The following is a 22,894-nucleotide window of genomic DNA, read 5'->3' as shown; positions in this document are numbered from 1 at the left end:
GGGAAGAGTAGACAAAGGGGAATGACGGGAAGGAAGAGGGATGAGAATAGGAAGGACAGTAGAATGAATAAGTCGTAACTTTCCTATGCTCATATAGGTTTTACATGACCAGTATAACTCCGCATCATGTACAACTGCAGAAATTGGATCAAAATTGGAATGGGTTGCACTTTATATAATATGACAAAATACACCTTACTGTCATGTATATCTAAAAGCAACAAATAAGGAGTAACATTAAAAAAAAAAACTACAGACTCAGCACAAATGATTTTATCCACCTCTATTCTTTTCCTGATTTAAAGACTTAAACACCAATCGTGACCAACTGTTAGTAGTCAGATTAGTGTCAGACTACGTGGTCCTCCTCACCCTCCAAACATCTGCTTGACAAACCTAGAGTCTACCAGAAGAATATGCCATTTTTTTCTAGCTAATATTTTTAGAGCATTTATTAAGAATGGTTACTATTGGGCTAGGAATATAGCTCAGTTGGTAGAGTTCGTGCCTTGCTTGCACAAAGTCCTGGGTTCAATCCCCAGCACTGTAAAAAAAAAAAAAAAAAAAAGCTTACAATTGTGATCTTTCCTTTGTCCCTTTGGGATGTACATGTTTCTCTGACAATTCCAGAGTTTCTATCTGAAAATCCTGAAAGTCATTGCTTTGAAATGCAATTGCCAGGACCCTGTCCTGGGAGAATGGAATGCTAAATTTGATGATTTTCAGCTGGTGAAAGCAGTTGGTCTGATCAGTGTTTACACTGACCAACCTTTATAATTTTTCCTTCTCTGGCTCTACTCAAGCCCTACAGGTAACCTCACCCAGGATGAGTGCAGTTTACTTTGGACCCTCTTCCCTATTGCTATAGATTACTGATTAAAATCTGTCCCTACCAGGGCTGGGGGCTGTAGTTCAGTGGTAGAGCACTGGCCTAGCACATGTGAGGCACTGGGTTCCATCCTTAGCACCGCATAAAAATAAATAAACAAATGAAATAAAGGCATGCTGTCCATCTACAACTACAAAAAAAAAAAAAAAAACAAACTGTCTCTACCAGATTAGTATGCGGCTTTGCCCTTGAGGGTCCAAAAGGTAGGAAATAAAATGGCATCTAAGAATAAAATCAACACAAAATCAACATGCCCCCATGGGTGAGCCCTAAAACAACAATATTCTAGAGTAACCTTGCTCTAATAAAGTGGTTCAGGAAGGACTCCTATATCGGAACCACCTAGAGGACTTGCTTAAATGCCTGTCCCTGAGCTGACCTCAGACTTGGGGGACAAAACTTCCTGTGGTCTAGACCTAGGAATCTGGTGGAAGGAACTCCCTGGAATAATGGTGACCTGCTTGCATTTGAGGATCAGTGGTATAAACAGTTGAATGTGGAGCTGCAATTTCTTTCAAACAAGTAGTTGGGACATCACAAATATCCTGTGTGCTTTGGCGTATATTAGGCAAGATATCTCATAGGAAAACTAGTGGTAGGGTGGGGTGCTAGGAGGGCAGGTTTAGAATTCTGTCAGTTTGCAGTCATGTAACGAAAAAGGGAGTGTAGACCAAAGGACTTCAAGTGCTCCAGCCCAGAAGCACAGCAGGCTTCCTTCGTCTCTTCGCCTGGAACCTGGCTGGGCTCCTAAGTGAAAGGTTTCTCTTTTAAGCTCGGGCTTTAAGAAGGCCCAGCAGCTTCAGTTTCCTCCCCCTTGAATTTCTGAGTTGCCAAGAAAAGGCCATTTTGCTTGAAAGAGGATCCAGGTGGAGGAGCCTTGGACGGAAGATGGCAAATGGAGGAAGAAGCCATGGGAGGAGATCCAGGTGCCACACAGCCCCCTCCATCAGGTGCATTTCATCTCACTTGAAAACCATTGATTGTCTTGAAAGCAAAGAAAGTATGGCTTACTCCTGTCTGTATATCCTCAGCACTACTGCAGGCTAGGGTACACAGGAGGCACTTAATATGTTCTGTTAGGTGAATTGTAAGTAAAGGATCCTGCAAAGGTATCCCAGGCACCAACACACAATGCCTGCTCCCTCTCGGGTCTCCATGTTCCCATTTCTTCCCCAGGCAGAGGCAGCTTCCAAGTTAGCAGACTGAACATATTCACGCGGCAGAGATAACCATATGCTCTGTGTCAGTGTTTAATATATGGTGCTGTTTCTCCCATAGCCAAGGTTCACAGGACAAATAATCAAGGGATGGGAGGAATAGGAGTGGCACTGTATCACCTCTAGAACTCTATTAGCAGAGTCACCACTTTTTTCCTCTTAACTTTATGCTCTGGATGTCTGAGAAGGGAGGAATACTTCCCCCCAGGAGGCATGACAGCAATTCTATCCAATGGGAAGTTAGGACTGACACCTGGTCATTTTGGGATCCTCATGCCTCTGAACCGAAAGGCAGAAAATGGACTTACTACACTGGCTGGGCTAGTTAACCCCCCTCCCCAACACCCCACCCTGCAGGAGGAAATGGGATGGCTACTCCACCATGGAGGTAAGAAAGAATATGTCTAGAATACAGGAGATCTATCCTTGAAAGTAGGCTGACCTTTGTAAATGTCTCCACTAATAGAATGAGGAGGGAGTGACACGGCTTGTTCTGAAGCGTGGCCATTAAAGACCATGTGGCCCTTGGGATGCTGACCTTTAGGACGCAACCACCATGTTGTGCAAGGGCCCAGGCCACATGAGATGCTGCAGCATCAAACAGCCCCAACTAGGATCCCACTGATATGGGCATCAACTGTGAATGAATGACTGAATCTTCGGATTCTACCCCCTCGCCTTGATTTTGTGGTGGAGGTGCTCCTGGGCACTGTAGAACAGCAAGAAGCCATTCCTGCTGCCTCCTGTCCCAGGTCCCTCACCCACAGATGGGTGAGAAAAATAAATGGATGTCGTAAGTCGAAACATTTTGGGGGTAATTTATAACGCAATCATCGTAACTGGAACATCACTGTTCCGAGCTGTACTTGAAGCAGCCTTTGCAAATTCCCATCCTTATGATTGTAATGTCACTGGTACCAGGCTGTATCAATTCATTTTTTTTTTTTTTTTTTAATATTTATTTATTTTTTCTTAGTTCTCGGCAGACACAACATCTTTGTTTGTATGTGGTGCTGAGGATCGAACCCGGGCCGCTCTCACGCCAGGTGAGCGCGCTACCGCTTGAGCCACATCCCCAGCCCCTGTATCAATTCATATATCCAGAATTATTGTCTCCAGGCATTTTGAAGAATTCTTGACCTTTTAAAAAATGATTTCCTCCCTTTTAAATAGAGCAAGTTACCCTGTTTCGGCTGGTAGTACACTCTCAAGCCTTGTTAACACGAAACCCTGTGATCAGTGTCACCTGCAGAAGGTACAGTGACTGAGGTCGCTGGTGGGAAGCAGAGAAAGCAAGCTGAACTCTGTGAGCTGGGGCAGCGTGGCTTTCTACCACCGAGAGGGAGTTGGGGTCCTCAGAGATTCTGGGCTGCTGTATTCAGAACATGTGCCAGGCACAGAGACTGTTCTCGAACCCTCCCACCTCCAGGCGGTATGCTCTTTCGCCGACTCCCAGTGCAGTACCGTTTCCCCGGGAGTCATCAGTGTCACTCACAGGGGCTGATGAGCACTCAAGATGGCAGGGATGGGGGAGAGAGCCACAGTCATGCCTGCCGGCCAGTCAGCACCCAACCATAAATCATGCTCCTGCCTGGCTTGCTTATAATGAGACTGACAGTAAGATGTCTTTTTTCTGTTTTACAGTCCCTCTGAAACTCCTCCAGGCGGCCCTTTGACGCCCTCCCTCCATATATCTGGAGTGAAGGACTTTATGGCCACTTCTTCGGGGGATACAGAGTTATAGATCTCTGGATTTATGTCTCTTTGCTAGGCCCCCTCTGTCCCTGCACCATAAGGGAATGCCGGGGCAGCGGGAAGGCTGTCGCATTCTAATAGATCTGGACCCGTTTCTGACAACTTATTTTGACAAAAGCATAAAATTCAATGATTGTTGCTCTGCTCAGAAGCTGCAGGAAATATAGATGGGAAAGGAGGATATTTAAAAGGGAGCCTCTCCATGTTCAACACTAAGTCAGGGAAATTATGAAAAACAGGGAAAGCGAAGCCAACAAGTGTAGTGATGACAGTGACCGGTCTAGAAGCAGCAAGATTTATCCCAGAGGATGCTTATGAACGTGCTTGTTCCTGCATTACAGCTTGCTACGTGATCAGAATCTGGGGTCTGTTAGGGAAGCAGAGGCCTCTGGTAGCCTGGCTCCAAGATGGATCCCCAGGATTCTCATCAACTGGTATCCACACTGCTATGGGTATAGTCCCCTCTCCCGTTGAATGGGCCTATGTGATCAATAAGAGACTGAAGAAGTGACAGTGTGTGCCTTTGATGGCTGTACCATGCCATAAAAGATGTCACTCATTCTGCTTTGGAGGCTAGGATTGCCTCGCTTTGGCGGGGAAGTGAGGGTGAGGAGCCAGCAGATGAGTCCTGACGACACTGAAGTAGTCTAAGGTGTGGCGTGTGACATGTGGAAAACAGGTTTCCACTCACTTCATCACCGTCTTGTGAGTGCCCTACCTTTTAAAGCTGATCCTCCAGGCTGAGCCATATCTTTGCACGGTTGCATTCCCCACCAGAAGTTTGACTGCCACTGTAAGAGGGTCTCTCAGTGGACCTGCTCAGCCACACTGCTCCTGAATTCTGTTCCACAGAAGCTGTGACTGATAACGTCTATTTTTAAAGTCATTGGATTTTGGAACAATTTGTTTTATAGAAACAGATAACTAGCAGGGGTATTTAAAATAGGATTCACTTTGGCTGTATGGTTCAGAAACCCCCAAAGGAAGAGAGTCTTTATTATCTCATGTAAAAATTTGAAGTCATGCCAGGTGTGATGGTACATACTTATGATCCCAACGACTCAGGAGGCTGAGGCAGGAGGTTAGCAAGTTCAAAGACAGCTTCAGCCATTTAGCAAGGCCCTATGCAACTTACTGAGGCCTTGTCTCAAAATCAAAAATAGAACAGGACTGAGGGATACATCTCAGTGGTTAAATCCTCCTGGGTTAAATCCCCAGTACCAAAAAAAGAAAGAAATCTAAAATCACAGGTACTACCTCCCTTAGGGACATTTCCTGGAAATCAATCTCTCTCTCTCTCTCTCTCTCTCTCTCTCTCTCTCTCTCTCTCTCTCTCTCTCTCTCTCTCTCTCTCTCTCTCTCTCTCTCTCTCTCTCTCTCTCTCTCTCTTTAAAATAGATTTTTAGTTGTTGATAGGCCCTTAGTTTATTTATTTATATGTGGTGCTGAGAATCAAACCCAGTGCCTCACACATGCTAGGCAAGCACTCTACCACTGAGCTACATCCCCAGAAGTCTCTTTTGACACTTCTGTTTACTTATACACACACACACACACACACACACACACACACACACACACACACCCCACTGGCCAGAACCCAGGCTATATCTAGCTACCAGGAGGCCAAGAAGGAGGGAGTCTTTATTCTGGGCAGCCACATGTCCAGTAAAGATTCCAAATTTTAAGGAAAAGGAGAAATAAACATTCAGATAGCAGGATTTGTGGTAAGGTGTTCATTTAGCTGAATCCAAATGATAATTAGGAGTTCTTCAAGGAGATAGGTGTTATGGGTGGTATGTTATAAATATACCTAATGTGTTATAGAAGGTAAGTTTATAATAAATGGCTGCAAACTCTTTGTCATTGATTATGTTGAGAGGTAGAGTGTATTTCTTCTCCCTATGAGTTTGGGCTGTGACCAAGAGAATTAGACAGAAGTGACACTGTACTCCCTTTCAAGACTGACAAGAGATGTGCACATCTGCTTCTTATTTTTGGAACTCATCCTGCTAGAACCCAGCTGCCATATAGGAGGTCTGTCTTCCCTGGTACCAGTCCTCTGTGAGGAGGTCCAGGCTGACCACACAGAGGAAGCAAGGCCCTGCGGGGAAATGCTAGGGCACCACCCATGGAAGTGAGTCTGCCCAGATTCTCCAACCTAGCTGAGACACCAGCTGAACGCAACTGAGTGAATAACTCCTGGAACGCCAAGTGGAACAGATGAACCATTCAGCTAATCCCACCAAAATGGCTGACCCACAGAGTCTTGAGCAAACACATTGGTGGTTGTATTAATTCACAAAATTTGGGGTAGCTGTAACACAGCAGGACATTACCAAAACTGGAGGGAAAGCTATTCCAGGGAGCAGTATACCAAAAGAAAATGCAAAGCAGTGAAAGGCACTGCTCTATTATAGAGTGATTGATTTTTTTTTTCTGAAAGATTCATTATACAACATCCATAATGAGGAATGCTTCATCTTATTTCTTTTCTCTACTTCTCAGGAGTGTGTTGGGCTGTAGGTAAGAGGAAATTTAAGGAAACTTAACCAAGAAAGGCATTGGTGAGCCATAAGAGATCTGCGGAGAGAGACATGGGCTGGTCATTTAGTTTGCCATCTTCATTAAGGAGCCAGTTTCCGTCTGTTTTGCTTCAGTAACATTAGCCTGCAGCTTTGACTTTTATGTCTCATTGCATTTGTACAGAGGGTTCCTAGAAGTACCAACCTGGGATCAGCATTTATATCCCTCTAGGAAGAAATGGTTTTCAAGGCTATCTTTCACTACGAAGAAGTCTAAAAAGATGGGCTGGGGATGTGGCTCAAGCGGTAGCGCGCTCGTCTGGCATGCGTGCGGCCCGGGTTCGATCCTCAGCACCACGTACCAACAAAGATGTTGTGTCCGCCGAGAACTAAAAACAAATAAATATTAAAAAATTCTCTCTCTCTCTCTCCTCTCTCTCCTCTCTCACTCTAAAAAAAAAAAAAAAAAAAAAAAAAAGAAGTCTAAAAAGATGATTGTTTTCTCCTCATCTTGCTCCTTCCTAACTTCTTTTTTGTTCTTTATAAAGTATCCAGTCTCAGGTATTCTGTGATAGCAGTAAAAATAGATTAAGATGTAGGCTGTGTGTAGCTTTTGAGTGACCAATCTAGAGTCTTTCACAAGGCTCATCTTATGTGCACTGTCATGGGTATCTGAAGGCCTTATTTTTTTTAAGCCTGTCTTTGCAAAACCATCTGTTCTGCAGTGGGGAATATCACAGCTTACTTGTAATATATAACACAGTCTCTCTGATGCATACTTATTATACTAAAATTGTACTACAACTTGATTAGTGGGATCCAAAACATGCAATTACATGAAATGTGGGGTTATCATGAGGTTAAAGAAATAAATGTTGGAGGCAAACCCAAATTAGGAATTTTAAAAGTCAGTCCAATCTCTTCCTATCCAGCTGCCAGTAGGCACCACCTTCTAGCAGCCACGTTCCTACCTAACTGTGAGTTCTCCTTTGGACATGGAGGGTTAGGATTCTGCTATTTCTAAGGAGGGTGGGTGCAGGATACTCACCAACCAAGAGCTGCAGCAGAGATGAATGAGCTTATTGATGAAAGACTCCATCATGACAGTATTCAAGATCCAGGGCAGGAATTAAAGAAATCTGTGGTAGTAGGTCCCCATTTAATCAGCCTGCTCTGGGGACACAGACCCCACTAACCATGTTACTGGTGTGTGTGTGTTGGGGCAGGGCACACACAACCTTTATTTTTTGGTTTCATGAAGGGATTGCCTGGTATTTCTCTACCTGGCCTTACCTACCTGCCAAAAGAGAAGTTAATCCCAATTACATTCCAATTCCCATTCTTGACGATACTATAAAACACACACACATATTTATAATTATTATATTAAATGGGCTGAACTTCATAGGGCACAAACAGAAAACACCATTGATTATATCAAAATAGTTTCTGTAAGTTACCTTTTCTGCTCACCTAAATGAAGTGTCTGGCATCATCTAGAGCTTTTCCAGTCACTCTCAACTAATGAAAAGCTATGACTGCTTTCAATACATTTGCAGTCTAGAGTCCAGGATCGTGATCTAGATTCACAACTTGAACCAAGGCACAGTTTCTTCCTCCCCACCTTGGCCTATCCCAAGTCGAGAGCTGTGTTGTCGTGGAGGTCAGTCTTCTCTGCTCTCCCCTCTCCTATCAGCTGTTGTCTCTGATTCCTGGGGAGGGACAGTCTAGAGAGTGGGGTTCCCATCTTCATTGGCTGGTGCCATGTGACTTGATTCTGCTCCTCCTTGGTTCAGTCACATTCAAGGCTGGTTCTTTCCCTCAAAGGGCATATTTTGTGTTTGCCTTGGAGATTCTCCTGCTGGTTTCCTCCAGGTGGCTCCACACAAGGCAGGTAGTATCTCTCCTCCAGCTGGATGGTCCTTTGAGGGTCTGTCTGCTGAACAATTCAGCTTCTCTAGGCAGCTCTCTTATGTACATTCCCTTTGAGGGAAGCTTCAAGTTCATTTCCCACAGGTTTGTTTAGCCCTTGGGAGGAAAAAGAAAAAAATCACAGGTATCCTTCACAGTAGTAGGAAATGTAGTTTGCCAGTCCCTCCTGCCAGCTTTCTCTCTGTGTGTGTTTTCCTCTCCTCCCATCTCAGATCTCAACTTCTTGCGATCAAAACTTCTCTGAGAAGACCCAGGAAATTGCTTTCTCCCTTGAGAAAGGAAAAGCACAACAGCACTTCAAAACTTTCTTTAGAGAAACTTTTTCTATTTGTTTGCATCTTCGATACGTTCATATGTTTAGGGTAAATGTTAAAGACAAACACCAGATTTCCTTTTGAAATTGCTATGTTGTATAATTCTCAGTATCATTTATATAAAACATAACAAGAATATAGAACATAATGCGAGTGGTGCTCTCTTGGAAGTGTGAAAATGAAGCCAGATTTAAAGTTAGGTAGTTAGTGTAGTTAGGTAAATCGGGTCTAATATCGAGTGAAATCTAAAATGGAGGCCATGCTGGAAATGACTCAGGGAAAACACAGGACAACTCATGGAATGTTTATGAAGTCCTGAAAAGGCCCTAGGCCAAAGTCCACCTCAAAGAAGTGTTAACCAACAGCCCCAACAGATTTGGAAATAGCCCATCCCAGAGAAGTGATAATCCCATCCCAAAAGGTGATAATTAGGCCCACCTGTGTCTCACCCCTTGGGCCTTCCAACCTACATTCCATCACTGAAAGAACTATAAAAAGGGGAAACAACTGCACTTCCACGGATTCCACCTTCTGGGTCCCCTTCTTCCTCCGGGAGAAGTCTTTTCTTCTGTCCTTTAATAAATTTCTAATTTCTACTCTGACCTTGCCTCTGCCTCAGCGTGCTTCTTTGGTGTTATTCTTCAACATCGGGGAGCAAGAACTCGTCACCGGTCAACAGCGGTAACAAAACTACAGACCTGAATGTATTGTCATTGGCTTTTGGAGCTTCAAGTAAATTCTTAATAATAATAATAGGAATAATACTTTATATTGTTTTCATGTACTATGCACTCTTCTAGAGGCTTTACATATTTTATTTAATCCTCCTAACAATCCTAAGAGATAGATGCTATTATTGCTCATCCCTATTTTAGAGTTGAGCAACCAGAAGCCCAGAGAAATTTCACAACTTGTTCAAGACTACACAGCTAGCAATTGGCACAGCTAGAATTCAAATCCAGAGGGTATGACTCTCAAGCTTGTATTTCTAATCATATCTGGACTTAGGGTTTCACTTTTCTCCATGACATTCTGGGACAGACTATGCAGAGTACAGAATGGGCCCTGGAGTCAGCAGAGGTGGCCCAGATCCCAGGTTGCCATCTAGTAGCTCTGTGGTATTAGACAAGTTACTAACTTTCCTGAATCTCAGTGTGTGCATCTAAAGATTCTATTACTACCTGGCAGAGTGGGAGGTGGGATGAATTAATATTCCTTTACTTGTACCATCTTTCTGCAGAGAGAAAGGAGTCAAAATTGCCTGGAAGTCAAGCCTGAAATTATCAAAGCTACATCAAACATGTTTGAAAGAAAAGAAAGGAGACCTAAATCTCTACTTATTTCCGTCAAAAATACGTAACAAATATCTAGCGTGTGCCAGGCACTCACTAGTCTTGATGTGAGCTGGAGACGGGGGTAGGGGTGGGGTGGGGGGAGAGGGGGACTGAGGGAGGCAGCCAGTAGGGCATTTTGCTGTTAGATCAGCCAGGGTCCATGGTTTGGCCCTAATCCTCGAACATCTGCTTCCTTGAATGAGGAAAAGTGATCCTGATGACACGTGGCCTGCTCTAAAGAATTGGTAACCACCAGGACGGCTAGTGACCGGTCCTGGCTACTTGGGGAAGGCACGGTCCAGCTGAGCTGGGTCTGCGCTGGGGCTCAGGGTCGTGAGTGGCAAGCCGGGTGTCTTTTCCTCGGTCGGAACCGTTCTCCCGGGGCCGAGTCCCTGCCCGGACTCGGAACGCGAAGGCCAAGGGCCGGAAGCACGCGCTGCCGCGCCCGCGGTGTCAGTAGGGAGGGAGGGAGCGAGCGAGCCGAGCCACGGAGGACAGGCGAAGATGGCGGCCTTCTCCGGTGCGTTGGTGGGAGCTGGGGGTGGTGTGGGCGGCTCGCTGCACGCCTCGGCCCCGCGGCGGCTGGGGAGGAGCTTTAGGGGCTGCCGGGGATTGCAGGGCGCAGTCCGCTGCAGCCCCCGGGGCCCTGCGCTGCGGGGTCAGTGGCGGCCGCTGAGAGGCCGATCCGCGCGGCCCAGCTTCGGGGAGGGCATTTCTCGCCAGGTGCTGCCGGCGACGGCACTGCCCCTGCTCCTTCTCAGGCTTCTTTCTCGGTCACCTCGGCTTTCCTGCCATCCGCGCCGGGCAGCGGCAACCAGGCGGCGGCGGTGTGCCCGCTGCTAGCTGATGGCCGGGTTCCTGCCCCTTTGACGTGGCCCTGGCGCTGTGCGACCCAGGTTTTGCCCGCCTCGTTTCAGGTTTTGGCCGGGCCTAGAAGCAGCTGGGCGTGGGGAGGGGTCATTGGGACAAGTGACGATCCTGCCTCCATTCAGTTGTTTTCAGGCCTTTCGAAGTTAAAAAAACAAAACAAAACAAAAAAAAACCCACACCAGGATAAACCTGCTCTTCTATTTGTTGTTAAGGACACTGTATCAATATTAGCCTTAAATGTCGAAGCCAGAGGGAAAGCATTTTCACTCATGTTTAAGTTAGCCCAACGTAAGATTTGAAAATTAATTGTTAATTTATTCGCCCACGATACGCCATTATTCCAAACAGGATTTGATTTGGCTTATTGAACCCAGTAGTTGGGGTGGGGGGTTAATGGAAATTGAACCCAGGGGTGTCCCACTTCGGAGCCACATACTCAGTCTTTTTTTTTTGTACTTATTTTATTTTTAAAAAAAAAAGATTTATTTTTTAGTTGTAATTGGACACAATACCTTTATTTTATTTATTTATTTATATGTGGTGCTGAGGATCGAACCCAGGGCTTTGCACTGGCTAAGCAAGCGCTCTATTGCTGAGCCACAACCCCAACCCCTTATTTTTTTATTTTTAGATCTGCTCGCTTACCCAGACTGGCCTTAAATTTGACATTCTCCTTTCTTGGCCTTCTGACTAGTTGGGATTACAGACAGGCCTGTACCCACTGGGCTGGGCTTCTTCCTTCCTTTATCATTCTCTTTTTTTGCAACTACAGTTTTATAAAGCTATAATTAGCCTCAAGCATATTAAATATGATAAGTTTATATAGTAATAAATTGTTAGGCCTACTTTTAATGTTTTAACCCATTAAAATGACATCAGATGTCACATATTGTATAATTTTCAGTTTTCTCCTGTGAGAATATTAGGAATTCCAAATCTCTATAGTCACCTGAGAAATTTCAGATCACCAAAATTACACCTAATTAGAGTCCTGGGGAAATCTACTTAGGGTGATTGCTGTTTCTCTTTTCCTAATTCTCACCTAACACAGTTCTGGAGCCAAGATCTGTAGAGAAGTTCTAGTTTTTTGTTTATAAAATGCATGTCTTTGTAAGTTATGCACAGATTTCAGTAATGTTGGGGCAGAGAACTGGGAGAAGAGACTGAAATCATGAAATAAAGGCAAAAGTAGGATTAAATAACATGAATATTCTTGTTTTTCCTGTAACTGTTAAAAGTGCTCAAAGAAAACATGCAGAGCTATGACCAGAATGGGACAAGAAATTGTCTGGGATTTGCTAAAAGCAGTGTGTGGTTGCTTTTTCCAGTATTATTGTTTTGCAAGCAGCTTAAGCTTGTGTATACGGCATATTTAAGACCATCACTTCCTTTTTTGAAGCAGTTTGTATTTTAAGAGCAAGAATATAACTGAACTCTAAAGTGGGTAGTGCTTAGAAAGATCATCCCTTTAGAGCTTAATTAGCTTCTCTATCTGGATTTTCCTGGGGAGATTTAAAGTTGTGACAGCCTTCTTTTTGAAAATGATGAATCTGTTCACCTGATACAAAATAAAAGTTGCTTTTATAAAGATATATATTTTAAGATTAGCTGTATGCTTTTTCACAAACTGACAAGAATTACAAAATTTTAAAATTTTGTAATTTCTGGGGCTTGGTAAAGTTTAACTTTTATTCATTTTTATAGTGGTATATACTTTTGTAATAATAGCAACAAAAGTGCTTTTTATAAATTCAGACTTAAAAATCCCTTCTCCATCTGGAAGGAAAATTGAAGTAATCCAGCTGACTACTCCTTTTATTTATTTATTTATTTTTAAACATTTTCTTTTTTAAGGGAGAGGGAGGGAGAGAGAAAGAGAGAGAGAGGGAGGTGCTGAGGATCGAACCGGGCTGTACACATGCCAGGAGAGCTCACTACCGCTTGAGCCACATCCCCAGCCCAGACTACTCCTTTTAAACTTGAGAAAGTTTACTAAAGAAATGATGAAATGAGAAAACTTAATTGGGAATAGCTTAATCTATTCATTTTGGACTTGTCTTGGTATAGAATTATTTAAATATTTGCAGAGTTAAGAACCGAACTGAGGGCTGGGGATGTGGCTCAAGCGGTAGCGCGCTCGCCTGGCATGCGTGCGGCCCGGGTTCGATTCTCAGCACCACATACCAACAAAGATGTTGTGTCTGCCGAGAGCTAAAAAATAAATATTAAAAATTCTCTGTCCCTCTCTCTCTCTCCTCTCTCACTCTCTCTTAAAAAAAAAAAAAAAAAAAGAACAGAACTGATCATTTCCAGTTGCCCAAAAGTTGCCACCATTGTCAGCTCCCTCTTCAGTTAACCAGAATTTTGATTATGGCTGCCAATACATGTGGGCTGTTCATTTTTCTCAGATCCTTGAGGGTATTCAAATGGTATTGGAATAGGCAAGGTACCTAACTGCCATATCACTTAATGAAGCAACTGAGATGCTGGTTTAGAACCCTAACTGGCAGATTTTTCACTAGTCTTCTAGGAGGTAAACAGCACTGTGAGTACTATGTGCCAGATGCATTACTTTATTATCACTAATCTTCCTATATTCATACCTACAACGTAAGTCATATAAGCCTCATTTTCTGTGAAGAAAACAGATTATGGCTTTGCTCAAGGTCACTTACTAGTAACTAAAAGCTTGAATTTGAACTCAAGTGTGTCTCCAAAACTTGGACATTGACATTTCTCAGCAGTTGCTATACTTAGTGGGTCTGATATCAATGAGCCATGCTTTAAAGTCTACCCAGTTCTGTGAAAGGAATCTTAAGAGCAATATGATTTATGATAAGTTTAGTTGTATGGATTTTAAAATTACTTTTTATTTTCAGAGATGGGTGTTATGCCTGAGATTGCACAAGCTGTGGAAGAGATGGATTGGCTGTAAGTACATAGAATCTAAATGCATGGTAACAAGAATGTTTTATCATTTAAACGTTTAGTGACTTTATCAAATATTTTTTATTCTAGTTGTAAAGTGACACATGGTTTTTCTGGTGATTCTTTCAATTATGTTTCCTTTTTTAACTTGGGCATAATTCTAGCTGAAAAAATTGGTAGCATTTACCAATAAAATGATTTAGTTAGCTTAGGTAGGTGATTTTCTTTTTTTTTAAACTAAATTTCTTCACTTGTGATTCTTTTAGCCTCCCAACTGATATCCAAGCTGAATCCATCCCATTGATCCTAGGAGGAGGTGATGTACTTATGGTATGTTTAAATATGATTGTAAAGGGGTGTATTTGTATTGTTTGTGTAACCTGATTTAAGAATTCTGTAGGCTTAAGAATGATATTTTTACCAAATTATTTTATTCATTTACCAACACTTAGGATACATATGCCATCAAAGTATTGAGTAGAAGCTATGGGGGCACAAGGGAAGAAAGATACAATCTTGGTTCTTGAAAAGTTTAAACCAAGTAGGGGTAGGAAGACGTGCAGAAGTAAATGTCATATGAGAGAGTGGGACTACTCTCTCATACTTAGGAGATGCATACTACTACAGGGTTCAAGTGGAAGTCAATTTGTCCTTTGGCTTGAGGGATCACAAGGGACTGTTTGGAGGAAGGGAAGATTGAAGAGAAAAGCTCCAAGAAAACCAGTAGGTGGGAGAAGGGGGGATGTGATCCTGGAGTTCAGGTAGATGGGAGCATAAAATACATATTCCTGGGTGGGAGATGTAGCTTGGTAAAATAGGAAATAATATTGTGGGTTGAATTTTTTGGACTTTTGCTCTAGTGTCTTGTTAAAGAATTTGGACATTTTTTGAAAGTGGAAAGTGTGTTAAATAGGTGTGGTACATTGTCAGAATTAGGTTTCTGAGAAGCCTGATTTGGACGCAGATTGTAATATTGCTCTGTGGGGTTAGATACTATTAGGACATTGTCATAATAATCAGATTAGAATGATGAAGGCTTCAGTTGGATTGGTGGCAATGCAAAGGAAAGAAAGAACAGATTCTTAAGGAATTGAATTAGCAGTAGTTAAAGTTGTCTGGGGGAAGTCTCGGTAATCTTGAAGTACTGTGAAAATAAAGGCAGCTAGTTAAGTGTTAAAGAGTTCTACATGGTTTCATTTTAATTTCATCTATGTAATCGACAGTTTTATGTAAATCAATTTTTTCCCCCAATTCAGGCTGCAGAAACAGGAAGTGGAAAAACTGGTGTAAGTAATACATTTAAATTAACATTTCAATTTAATTAAGAGCTGAATTTTAAAGTGTCTTTGAACCATAGTGTTATTTTGAAATATTTACTAAAACAACCACCTCCAAGGCTGGGATTGTGGCTTAGTGGTAGACTGCTTGCCTAGCATGTGTGATGTACTGGGTTTGATTCTCAGATAAATAAGTAAAATAAAGGTCCATCAGCAACTGAAAAAATATTAAACAAACCCCCAAACAACCATTTTCAAACTGTAAGCAATTGATGGCTTTCCATTGAGTAATGTCTTTGTTGTCAACAAACTGAACATCTACAAGAGTATGGCTTTAAGAATATAGATTTAAGCTTATCTTGGGAATTGTGGTATCTTTAGTGTTTACACTCATTTCAGAATTTTAATGCAGTGGCTTAGTGATAAAGAAATGATCTACAGTTGGCCTCCTCTAGAGAAACCATTTGTCAGACTAGATGATACTTTTTAGTTTAGTTTTGTTCTGAAGGGCCTTACTGTTTATGTTTTGGGTTATCAGCTGCCTTCTGCTTTGTTCATTCAATAACTCCCTGTTATCTTACTGGTGTTTTGGGTTTGGGCAAATGAAATTAGAGCAGCAATCTGGAATGCATGTAATTATTTAATGTGTATGTATAACCTTTGTCATTCATATTGATAATTAACTTATTAATACCTGACACTAATAAAAAAAAACTTTGTTTCTTTGATAGGCTTTCAGTATTCCAGTTATACAGATAGTTTATGAAACTCTGAAAGACCAACAAGAAGGGAAAAAAGGAAAAACAACAATTAAAACTGGTGCTTCGGGTAATTATTATAGATGGATGTTTTCTTTTGTGTAAATCATTAATTCTCATTCTGACATTTAGAAGTTCGAGGTTTGGTATGCCTTTTTATTACCAATACCTGCAGTGTAATATTGGAATTTGGTGTCCTGGAAAACAGGGATGCTAAGTGCCATTTAGAACCCACGTAGTGAAATATTGTCCCTTGTAAAATAACAACAGTGTTTTCTTTGTGAAAACACTGGAAGTTTGGAAATTACATTTAGTTATCTTTGTGTCTTTTTTAACCTTTTAATTTTTTATGTCTAATATTAAAGATAAATTGGTACAACATTTTGCAAAGGAAATATTGAAGAAGGATTTTACAGATAATTTATAGAGTAGAAACCCATGATGGTGGGAAAAGAAGTGTGCTTTTTTTTTTTTTTTTTTTGAGGTTGGAAGGAAGGAACCCAGAGAGTTAAAATGTAAAGTATAAATTTTATAGTCAATTTTTTTTCAGTTCTGTTTCAGTTGGTTCTTTTATTAAGTTTATGATTCTTTCTGTGCCATGAACAATCTTACTTTTATTTTACATTATGTTGCTTTTGTTAAACACTTTTTAAATTCTGTTTTATTTTAGTTAATCTGTGGTTTTATTATAATTTAAAAAACTTATATTTCAAAATCACTTGTGTCATATTACAAAATAGGATTGTGACAAAATAGCAAGCTTAAGTAGAGTGAATGGGCATATCACATTTTCTTTTTGCTTGTTTGAAAATAACAATGTTATATAGTTCATGGAATTCATTTATAATTGAATTGTGAAACAGAAAATGGGTATAACTATTTAGACTATTGGTTTATTATAAAATAGTTTCAGAATTTGTCATAACTGTATGTCATCTTTTATTTGAGATGATTATAAAAGAGAAGTCTTCTAAAGCAGGACAATTAGAATGGTGATGTTTTGAAAAAAATCATGTCCTCTGAGAAATAAAAAAGATATAGAAATACGGAGAAGTACAAAAGGAGATAGGGTAATTGTCAACTTGGGGAGGAGATCTGCAGAGAAAATAATTCTAGAAAGTAGGACCAGGACCAGTTCAAAATAATCTGCATGATTTCTGTTTAACTTAAGTACTTCCCAATACCTAGATTGAGCCAACAATGGAGGAGAGAACCTCCAGAAAGATAGTTCTCCATTATTCCAAGTATTTAAGCTAATGATGGAAATCTTTTTTTTTAAGCTCTTGATGGACACAATATCTTTATTTTTATTTATTTTTATGTGGTGCTGAGTATAAACCAAGTGCCTCATGCATGCAAGGCAAGCACTCTACCACCGAACTACAACCCCAGCCCCATGTTGGATATCTTTTGATCAGAAATGATCTAGAAAGGATTTCTACCTTGGGCTGGAAGTTGGACTAGAAAATAAGGTTCTCCTTAGCTATTATAATTCTTTATTTTAAAATATTTTAGAAAAGGAAAATTTCAATCCCCAAAAAACAAAAATGTGTGACTTTCTAATATGACTGAATTAAGATAAAGGTCTTGCTTTTCCTTTAATAATAATAGAAGTATAATTATTAGACTCTGAAATACAGGCCAGTTATTGATATTATGATTGAAGTCAGCATGCTTATTTACCTAAATTTCATTTTACCAACCATCTAAGTAGGAGTGAGGACAAAGATCAAAGTCACCTAATAAAAAGTACACTGAATCAAGTAAGAAAATAAGAATTTAATCCTAGATAAGCCAGTGATTACTATCTTTGACATGTTTTGATTTTCAACAAAAAAGCTCTAGCTTTATATATATATATTCTAAATAATGTGTATGACCATATTGAATCTAGAGGAATTAAGATATCATGTAAAATATAACATATGTGCTTTGTTTTTTTTATAGAGTATTTTTAATGTCATACATTTCTGGGTAACTTTTCTTATTGTAATTGGTTTAGTGCTCAACAAATGGCAAATGAATCCATATGACAGAGGATCTGCTTTTGGTAAGTAGACAGATTTTACCTGCTCCTCTGTAATTCAGAAACTTTCTTTTGAAAAATATGTGAGACTATTAAGAAAATTATGAAAAAGTCTAATAAATGATCTAATTTACCAGATATTGGAAAACAGTTACTACAATTAAGCAGTATAATACTGAAATAGGACTAGACAGCAGAATGTAATGGAAATAAATCTCAGTTAATATGCAAGGAAAAAAATAGTGTTTCATTTCAGTGAGAAAAAAGGATTTATTCAGTGAAGCCTGCTGGCACAATTGATGATCCATCTGGAACAAGATAAAATTGACTTCTGTTTCATATCAGAATTAGAAATAAATTCTATATGTGTTTAAGATTTAAATTGTGTGTGTGTGTGTGTGTATGTGTGTGTGTGTAATATATAAATGTAGAAAATCACATACATAATTTACTGGTGAAACATTATTAACCCAAATAGGAATCTCAGAAATTATAAAAGAAAACATAGGTGTAGTTGTATAGTTTTGATTTTTTTTTTAATGTGAAGAAGATATCATAAAAAGGTAGTAGACAAGTAATAGATACAGAATAGATGGAATGTTGATGAAAGATGAGGAATCATTATAAATTAATAAAGGTTCATTGTGTAGCTAGCAGATAAAGTTTTATCAATTTTGGTAAGAAAGACACAAGCAATAAGAAAAATCTGCAGAGGGATATAAAATGAACACCCATAAATCAATTACTTTCCTATACATCAGTAATGAATCAACTGAAAGAGAAATTAGGAAAACTATCCCATTCATAATAGTCTGAAACTGAATAAAATATTTGGGAATCTGTCTAACAAAAGAGGTGAAAGACCTCTACAATGAAAACTATAGAATACTCAAGAAGGAAATTGAAGAAGACTTTAGAAGATGGAAGGATCTCCCATGTTCTTGGGTAGGCAGATTTAATATTGTTAAAATGTCCATACTACCAAAAGCACTCTACAGATTTAATGCAATTTCTATTAAAATTCCAATGACGTTCTTCATAGACATAGAAAAAGCAGTTATGAAATTAATTGGAAAAATAGGCCCAGAATAACCAAAGCAATCCTCAGCAAGAAAAGTGAAACAGGAGGCATCACAATACCAGAGCTACAGTAAGAAAAATGGCATGATTTGGCACCAAAACAGACATGAAGACCAGTGCTTCAGAATAGAAAATGCAGAGACAAACCCACATAAATACAGTATCTCATACTAGACAAAGGTGCCGTAAACATACATTGGAGAAAAGATAGCCCCTTCAACAAATGGTGCTAGGAAAAATGGAAATCCATGTGTAGCAAAATGAAATTAAACCCCTATCTCTCACGCTACATAAAACTCAACTCAAAATGGATCAAGGACCTACACATTAGACCTGTGCTATAAAAAAAAGTGAGTCCAAATCTCTTATCATGTCGCATGAGGAACTGAATTCTTTAATAAGACTCCTAAAGTACAAGAAGTAAAATCAAGAATCAATAGATGGGATGGTATCAAACTACAAAGCTTTTTCACTGTAAAGGAAACAATTAAGAACGTGAAGATTGGGGTAAAAATGGGAGTTCATAACCCACTTGAATCTAATGTGTGAAATATGATATGTCAAGAGCTTTGTAATGTTTTGAACAACCAATAAAAAAAAAAAAAAAAGAACGTGAAGAGAGAGCCTATAGAAGGGGAGAAAATCTTTGACACCTGTATGTAGAGCATTAATTTGCAGGATATATAAAGAACTCAAAAAACTTAACACCAAAACAATAAATAACCCAGTCAATAAGTGGGCAAAGGAACTGAAAAGACACAGAAGAAAATATACAGTCAATCAATTAATATATGAAAAAATGTTCAACATCTCTAGCAATTAGAGGAATGCAAATTAAAACTAAGCACTGAGATTTCATCTCCAGTCAGAATGGTAATTATCAAGAATTTAAGTAACAATGTTGGCAAGGATGTGGGGGAAAAGGTGCACTCATACGTTGCTGGTGGGGCTACAAATTGGTATCACCACTCTGGAAAGCAGTATGATTCCTCAGAAAACTTGGAATGGAACCACCATTTGACCCAGTTATCCCACTTCTTGGTTTATACCCAAAGGACTTATAATCAGCATATCAGTGACACAGCCACATCAATATTTGTGCTAGCTCAATTCACAATAGCTAAGTTATGGAACCAATCTAGGTACCCTTCAACAGATGGATGGATAAAGAAAATGTGAATAAAGGGAAAGAATGGGGATGGATGGAATGGGAATAGGAAAGAGTAGAATGAATGTGACATTACTTTGCTATGTTCATAACATGAACCAGTGTAACTCCACATCCCATACAACCGAAAGAATGGGAAGTTATAGTTCACAAATGTATAATATGTCAAAATACATTCTACTGTCATAACTAAAACCATAAAAAGTTAAAAAAGAAATCTGCAGAAGATATTAATAGACAGCAAAGCAAAACATTCAAATGGTCAATAAATATTCAAATTATCAGACGTACAGGTAGTAGAGAAATGGAAATAAAATTCAAAAGGATGACTAACCTATGAATTATTGTGTCTGGAAAGCAGTATGGCCTTACCTATAAAAATTAAAGATATATATTTTTTTATTCTTATTAGTATAAAAGTACTGTTATGCAAACATAACTGTATAAAGCTGTTTGTTGGACCACTATTTGTAATGGGAAGAAAACTGAAAACCTGTCAACAAAGTAAATGCTATTGCTAGAAGAGCAGTTATCAAACATTAGTGTATATCCTAGGACTATTGTGCAACCATTTAAAGAATGAGTCAGAATCTCGAGTTGGGGAGTGTTCATCTGCTGTTGATGACCATGAAAAGCAGGATGCAAGAAATGTAAGGTGGACATGATGAGGAATCATGCCAAAACAGCCCACCCCCAAAACCAAAAACTGCTAATTTTTATCACCATTTATATGAAATTTTTTATCTGTATGTTACATAAAGAATTTTAAGGGATGGGGTTGTGGCTCAGTGGTAGAGCACTTGCCTAGCACGTGTGAGGCACTGGGTTCGAGTCTCAGCATCACATAAAAATAAATAAATAAAGGTCAATTGACAACTAAAAAAATTAGTTTTAAATATAAAAATTTTAAGGATATGTATATATATATCATTGCTAGAGAACTTTTTAAAAAGTTCAGAGTTTTGTATAACTCGTTATCATATCATGAGTAAGCATTTGTACTTTGAATAATTTAATCTTTTGAAAAGGGAAGTAAGATATGTGATGAAGTGGTTTCTTAAAAATTTATTCTCCAGCAGCTGGGCATGGTGGCGCATGCCTGTAATCCCATCAGCTTGGGAGGCTGAGGCAGGAGGATTGCAAGTTCAAAGCCAGCCTCAGAAACTTAGCAAGGCCCTGTCTCAAAATTAAAAAAAAAAAAAATAAGAAGGTTTGGGGTTGTGGCTCAGTGAGTGGTTAAGTGCCCTGAGTTCAATCTCTAATACAAAAAAAAAAAAAAAAAAAAAAATGAAGAAGCAAAAAATATATTTGTTCTACATTCAGGTACTGAATATGAGTTGCTGACAAGAACCAGAGTAGCAGCTATATTTTCTTTCTAGGATAGACAAAAACTAAATTTTTGCTTGACTTCAGTAAGCACTTACTATGTGGACGTCACAGTGATCAACTGTGGTATGTAATATAGAGCCTTATCTTTTATTAGATATTTTAGCGTAACATACATGTTTATATGCTATTTCCTACTTTCCCACTATGATTTCTGGGTCCGTTATCTTTTAATATAGTGACCACTCAGGTTTAATGTCAGCATAAAATCAGGGCTAGAAATGATGGATGGGTACTGCATTATGCTTGAGTGCCAGTTTCTTTAAAGGACTGTAGAGAATGGTTGCCTAAACACATCTCATGGTGATGTAAGTCAGGTTAGGGCCTATTGGTTCCTTTCTAGATGTGTTGCTCTGAAATCTTTTCCTCTTTGTAACAGATGACAGTGTAGAATCTAGCCCTCAACATAGCCAAAGATATCTGGGTGGTGAGTAAGGGCAGTTAGTTTTAGGGAAAGTCCTGGCTATCACCCAGGAATCAACAAGTCTCAATTTTCTAGAACGTTGTAATACAAGTGAAGGAATTATTAGTCAAACTTAAGATATTTATTTCACAATGCATGATTTATAAAGCTTGTACTGACGAGTTTTTTCTCAAATCCAGCAATTGGGTCAGATGGTCTTTGTTGTCAAAGTAGAGAAGTGAAGGAATGGCACGGATGCAGAGCTACTAAAGGATTAATGAAAGGTATGCGAATGGCATTTTTACTTGTATAACCCTTTGAAACTCTATCAATGCATGAATTTCCCTAAAGTTACTTTAAATCAAGGATCTGAGATTTTTAATTGTAAAAAATGACTTTGAATTCATTTGGTACATACACATTGCTGTTATGTAGTAAATGAGTCATATGTGATTTACATAAATCTAAAAAGTTTTGCCCTTATAGGGAAACATTACTATGAAGTCTCCTGTCATGACCAGGGGTTGTGCAGAGTTGGGTGGTCTACCATGCAGGCCTCCCTAGATCTAGGTAAGTGTCCCTAAAGTAAATGAATTGGTTGAGTTATTCATGGATTGTTAACATTTTATTATTTTGGGGAAACAAAATAATAGACTTAACTATAAAAGGTTTATATTTTAAAGTCCTAGAAATAGAATTTATGTATACTTCACTCTGTTGCAAGAAAGATTTGAACTAAGCAATTCATATAACAGTGCAAAATTAGGGGAAGTAAGATTAAGAATATGATTGGAGTCAGGGTGAAGTTAATATGCATGAATACATCCACATGTACTGCTTAGATGCTCCACATTCTTGTAAAATTGTGCCTGAATTTCTTAGTGGTCAGATCGAAGTGGGATGGAGTGGTACATATGTCTGTCATGTCCAGTGGTCTCCACAGGCTAAGAGTGCTTCAGTTGTTCCCCAAATTCAGAAATTTGAGTGAAGAATTTCCTGTGGTTTGTTGAAATGAAGATATAAGATTACTTC

The 22,894-nt window shown here is 39.5% G+C and overlaps 1 protein-coding gene and 1 long non-coding RNA gene across 4 annotated transcripts in view; one reads left to right on the top strand and one right to left on the bottom strand.

Moving 5' to 3' along the window:
* Nucleotides 1–7,755: 7,755 nt before the first annotated feature.
* Nucleotides 7,756–22,894, bottom strand: part of LOC144369450 (uncharacterized) — a 52,428-nt gene continuing 37,289 nt past the window's right edge. For 2 of the 3 annotated variants that reach the window (XR_013429230.1, XR_013429232.1), the window contains one exon: nucleotides 7,756–8,414. This is a non-coding gene — a long non-coding RNA (uncharacterized LOC144369450). Of the gene's footprint in view, nucleotides 8,415–22,428; nucleotides 22,859–22,894 lie in introns of those variants that run through there. The other variant, XR_013429231.1, reaches the window with a different exon arrangement.
* The window catches only part of Ddx1 (DEAD-box helicase 1), a 36,971-nt gene continuing 24,425 nt past the window's right edge, over nucleotides 10,349–22,894 (top strand). Inside the window, exons 1-8 of the mRNA XM_078029642.1 lie at nucleotides 10,349–10,486; nucleotides 13,716–13,767; nucleotides 14,031–14,094; nucleotides 15,021–15,050; nucleotides 15,773–15,869; nucleotides 17,802–17,849; nucleotides 22,063–22,146; nucleotides 22,349–22,432. Coding sequence (XP_077885768.1) covers nucleotides 10,471–10,486; nucleotides 13,716–13,767; nucleotides 14,031–14,094; nucleotides 15,021–15,050; nucleotides 15,773–15,869; nucleotides 17,802–17,849; nucleotides 22,063–22,146; nucleotides 22,349–22,432 — 475 coding nt within the window. The 5' untranslated portion in view covers nucleotides 10,349–10,470. The remainder of the gene's footprint in view (nucleotides 10,487–13,715; nucleotides 13,768–14,030; nucleotides 14,095–15,020; nucleotides 15,051–15,772; nucleotides 15,870–17,801; nucleotides 17,850–22,062; nucleotides 22,147–22,348; nucleotides 22,433–22,894) is intronic.

This window comes from Ictidomys tridecemlineatus, chromosome 12 (assembly GCF_052094955.1).
Source record: "Ictidomys tridecemlineatus isolate mIctTri1 chromosome 12, mIctTri1.hap1, whole genome shotgun sequence".
Classification (NCBI taxonomy): Eukaryota; Metazoa; Chordata; class Mammalia; order Rodentia; family Sciuridae; genus Ictidomys; species Ictidomys tridecemlineatus.
The sequence above is the reverse complement of the archived record's forward strand: the minus strand, read 5'-3'. Positions and strand labels throughout refer to the sequence as shown.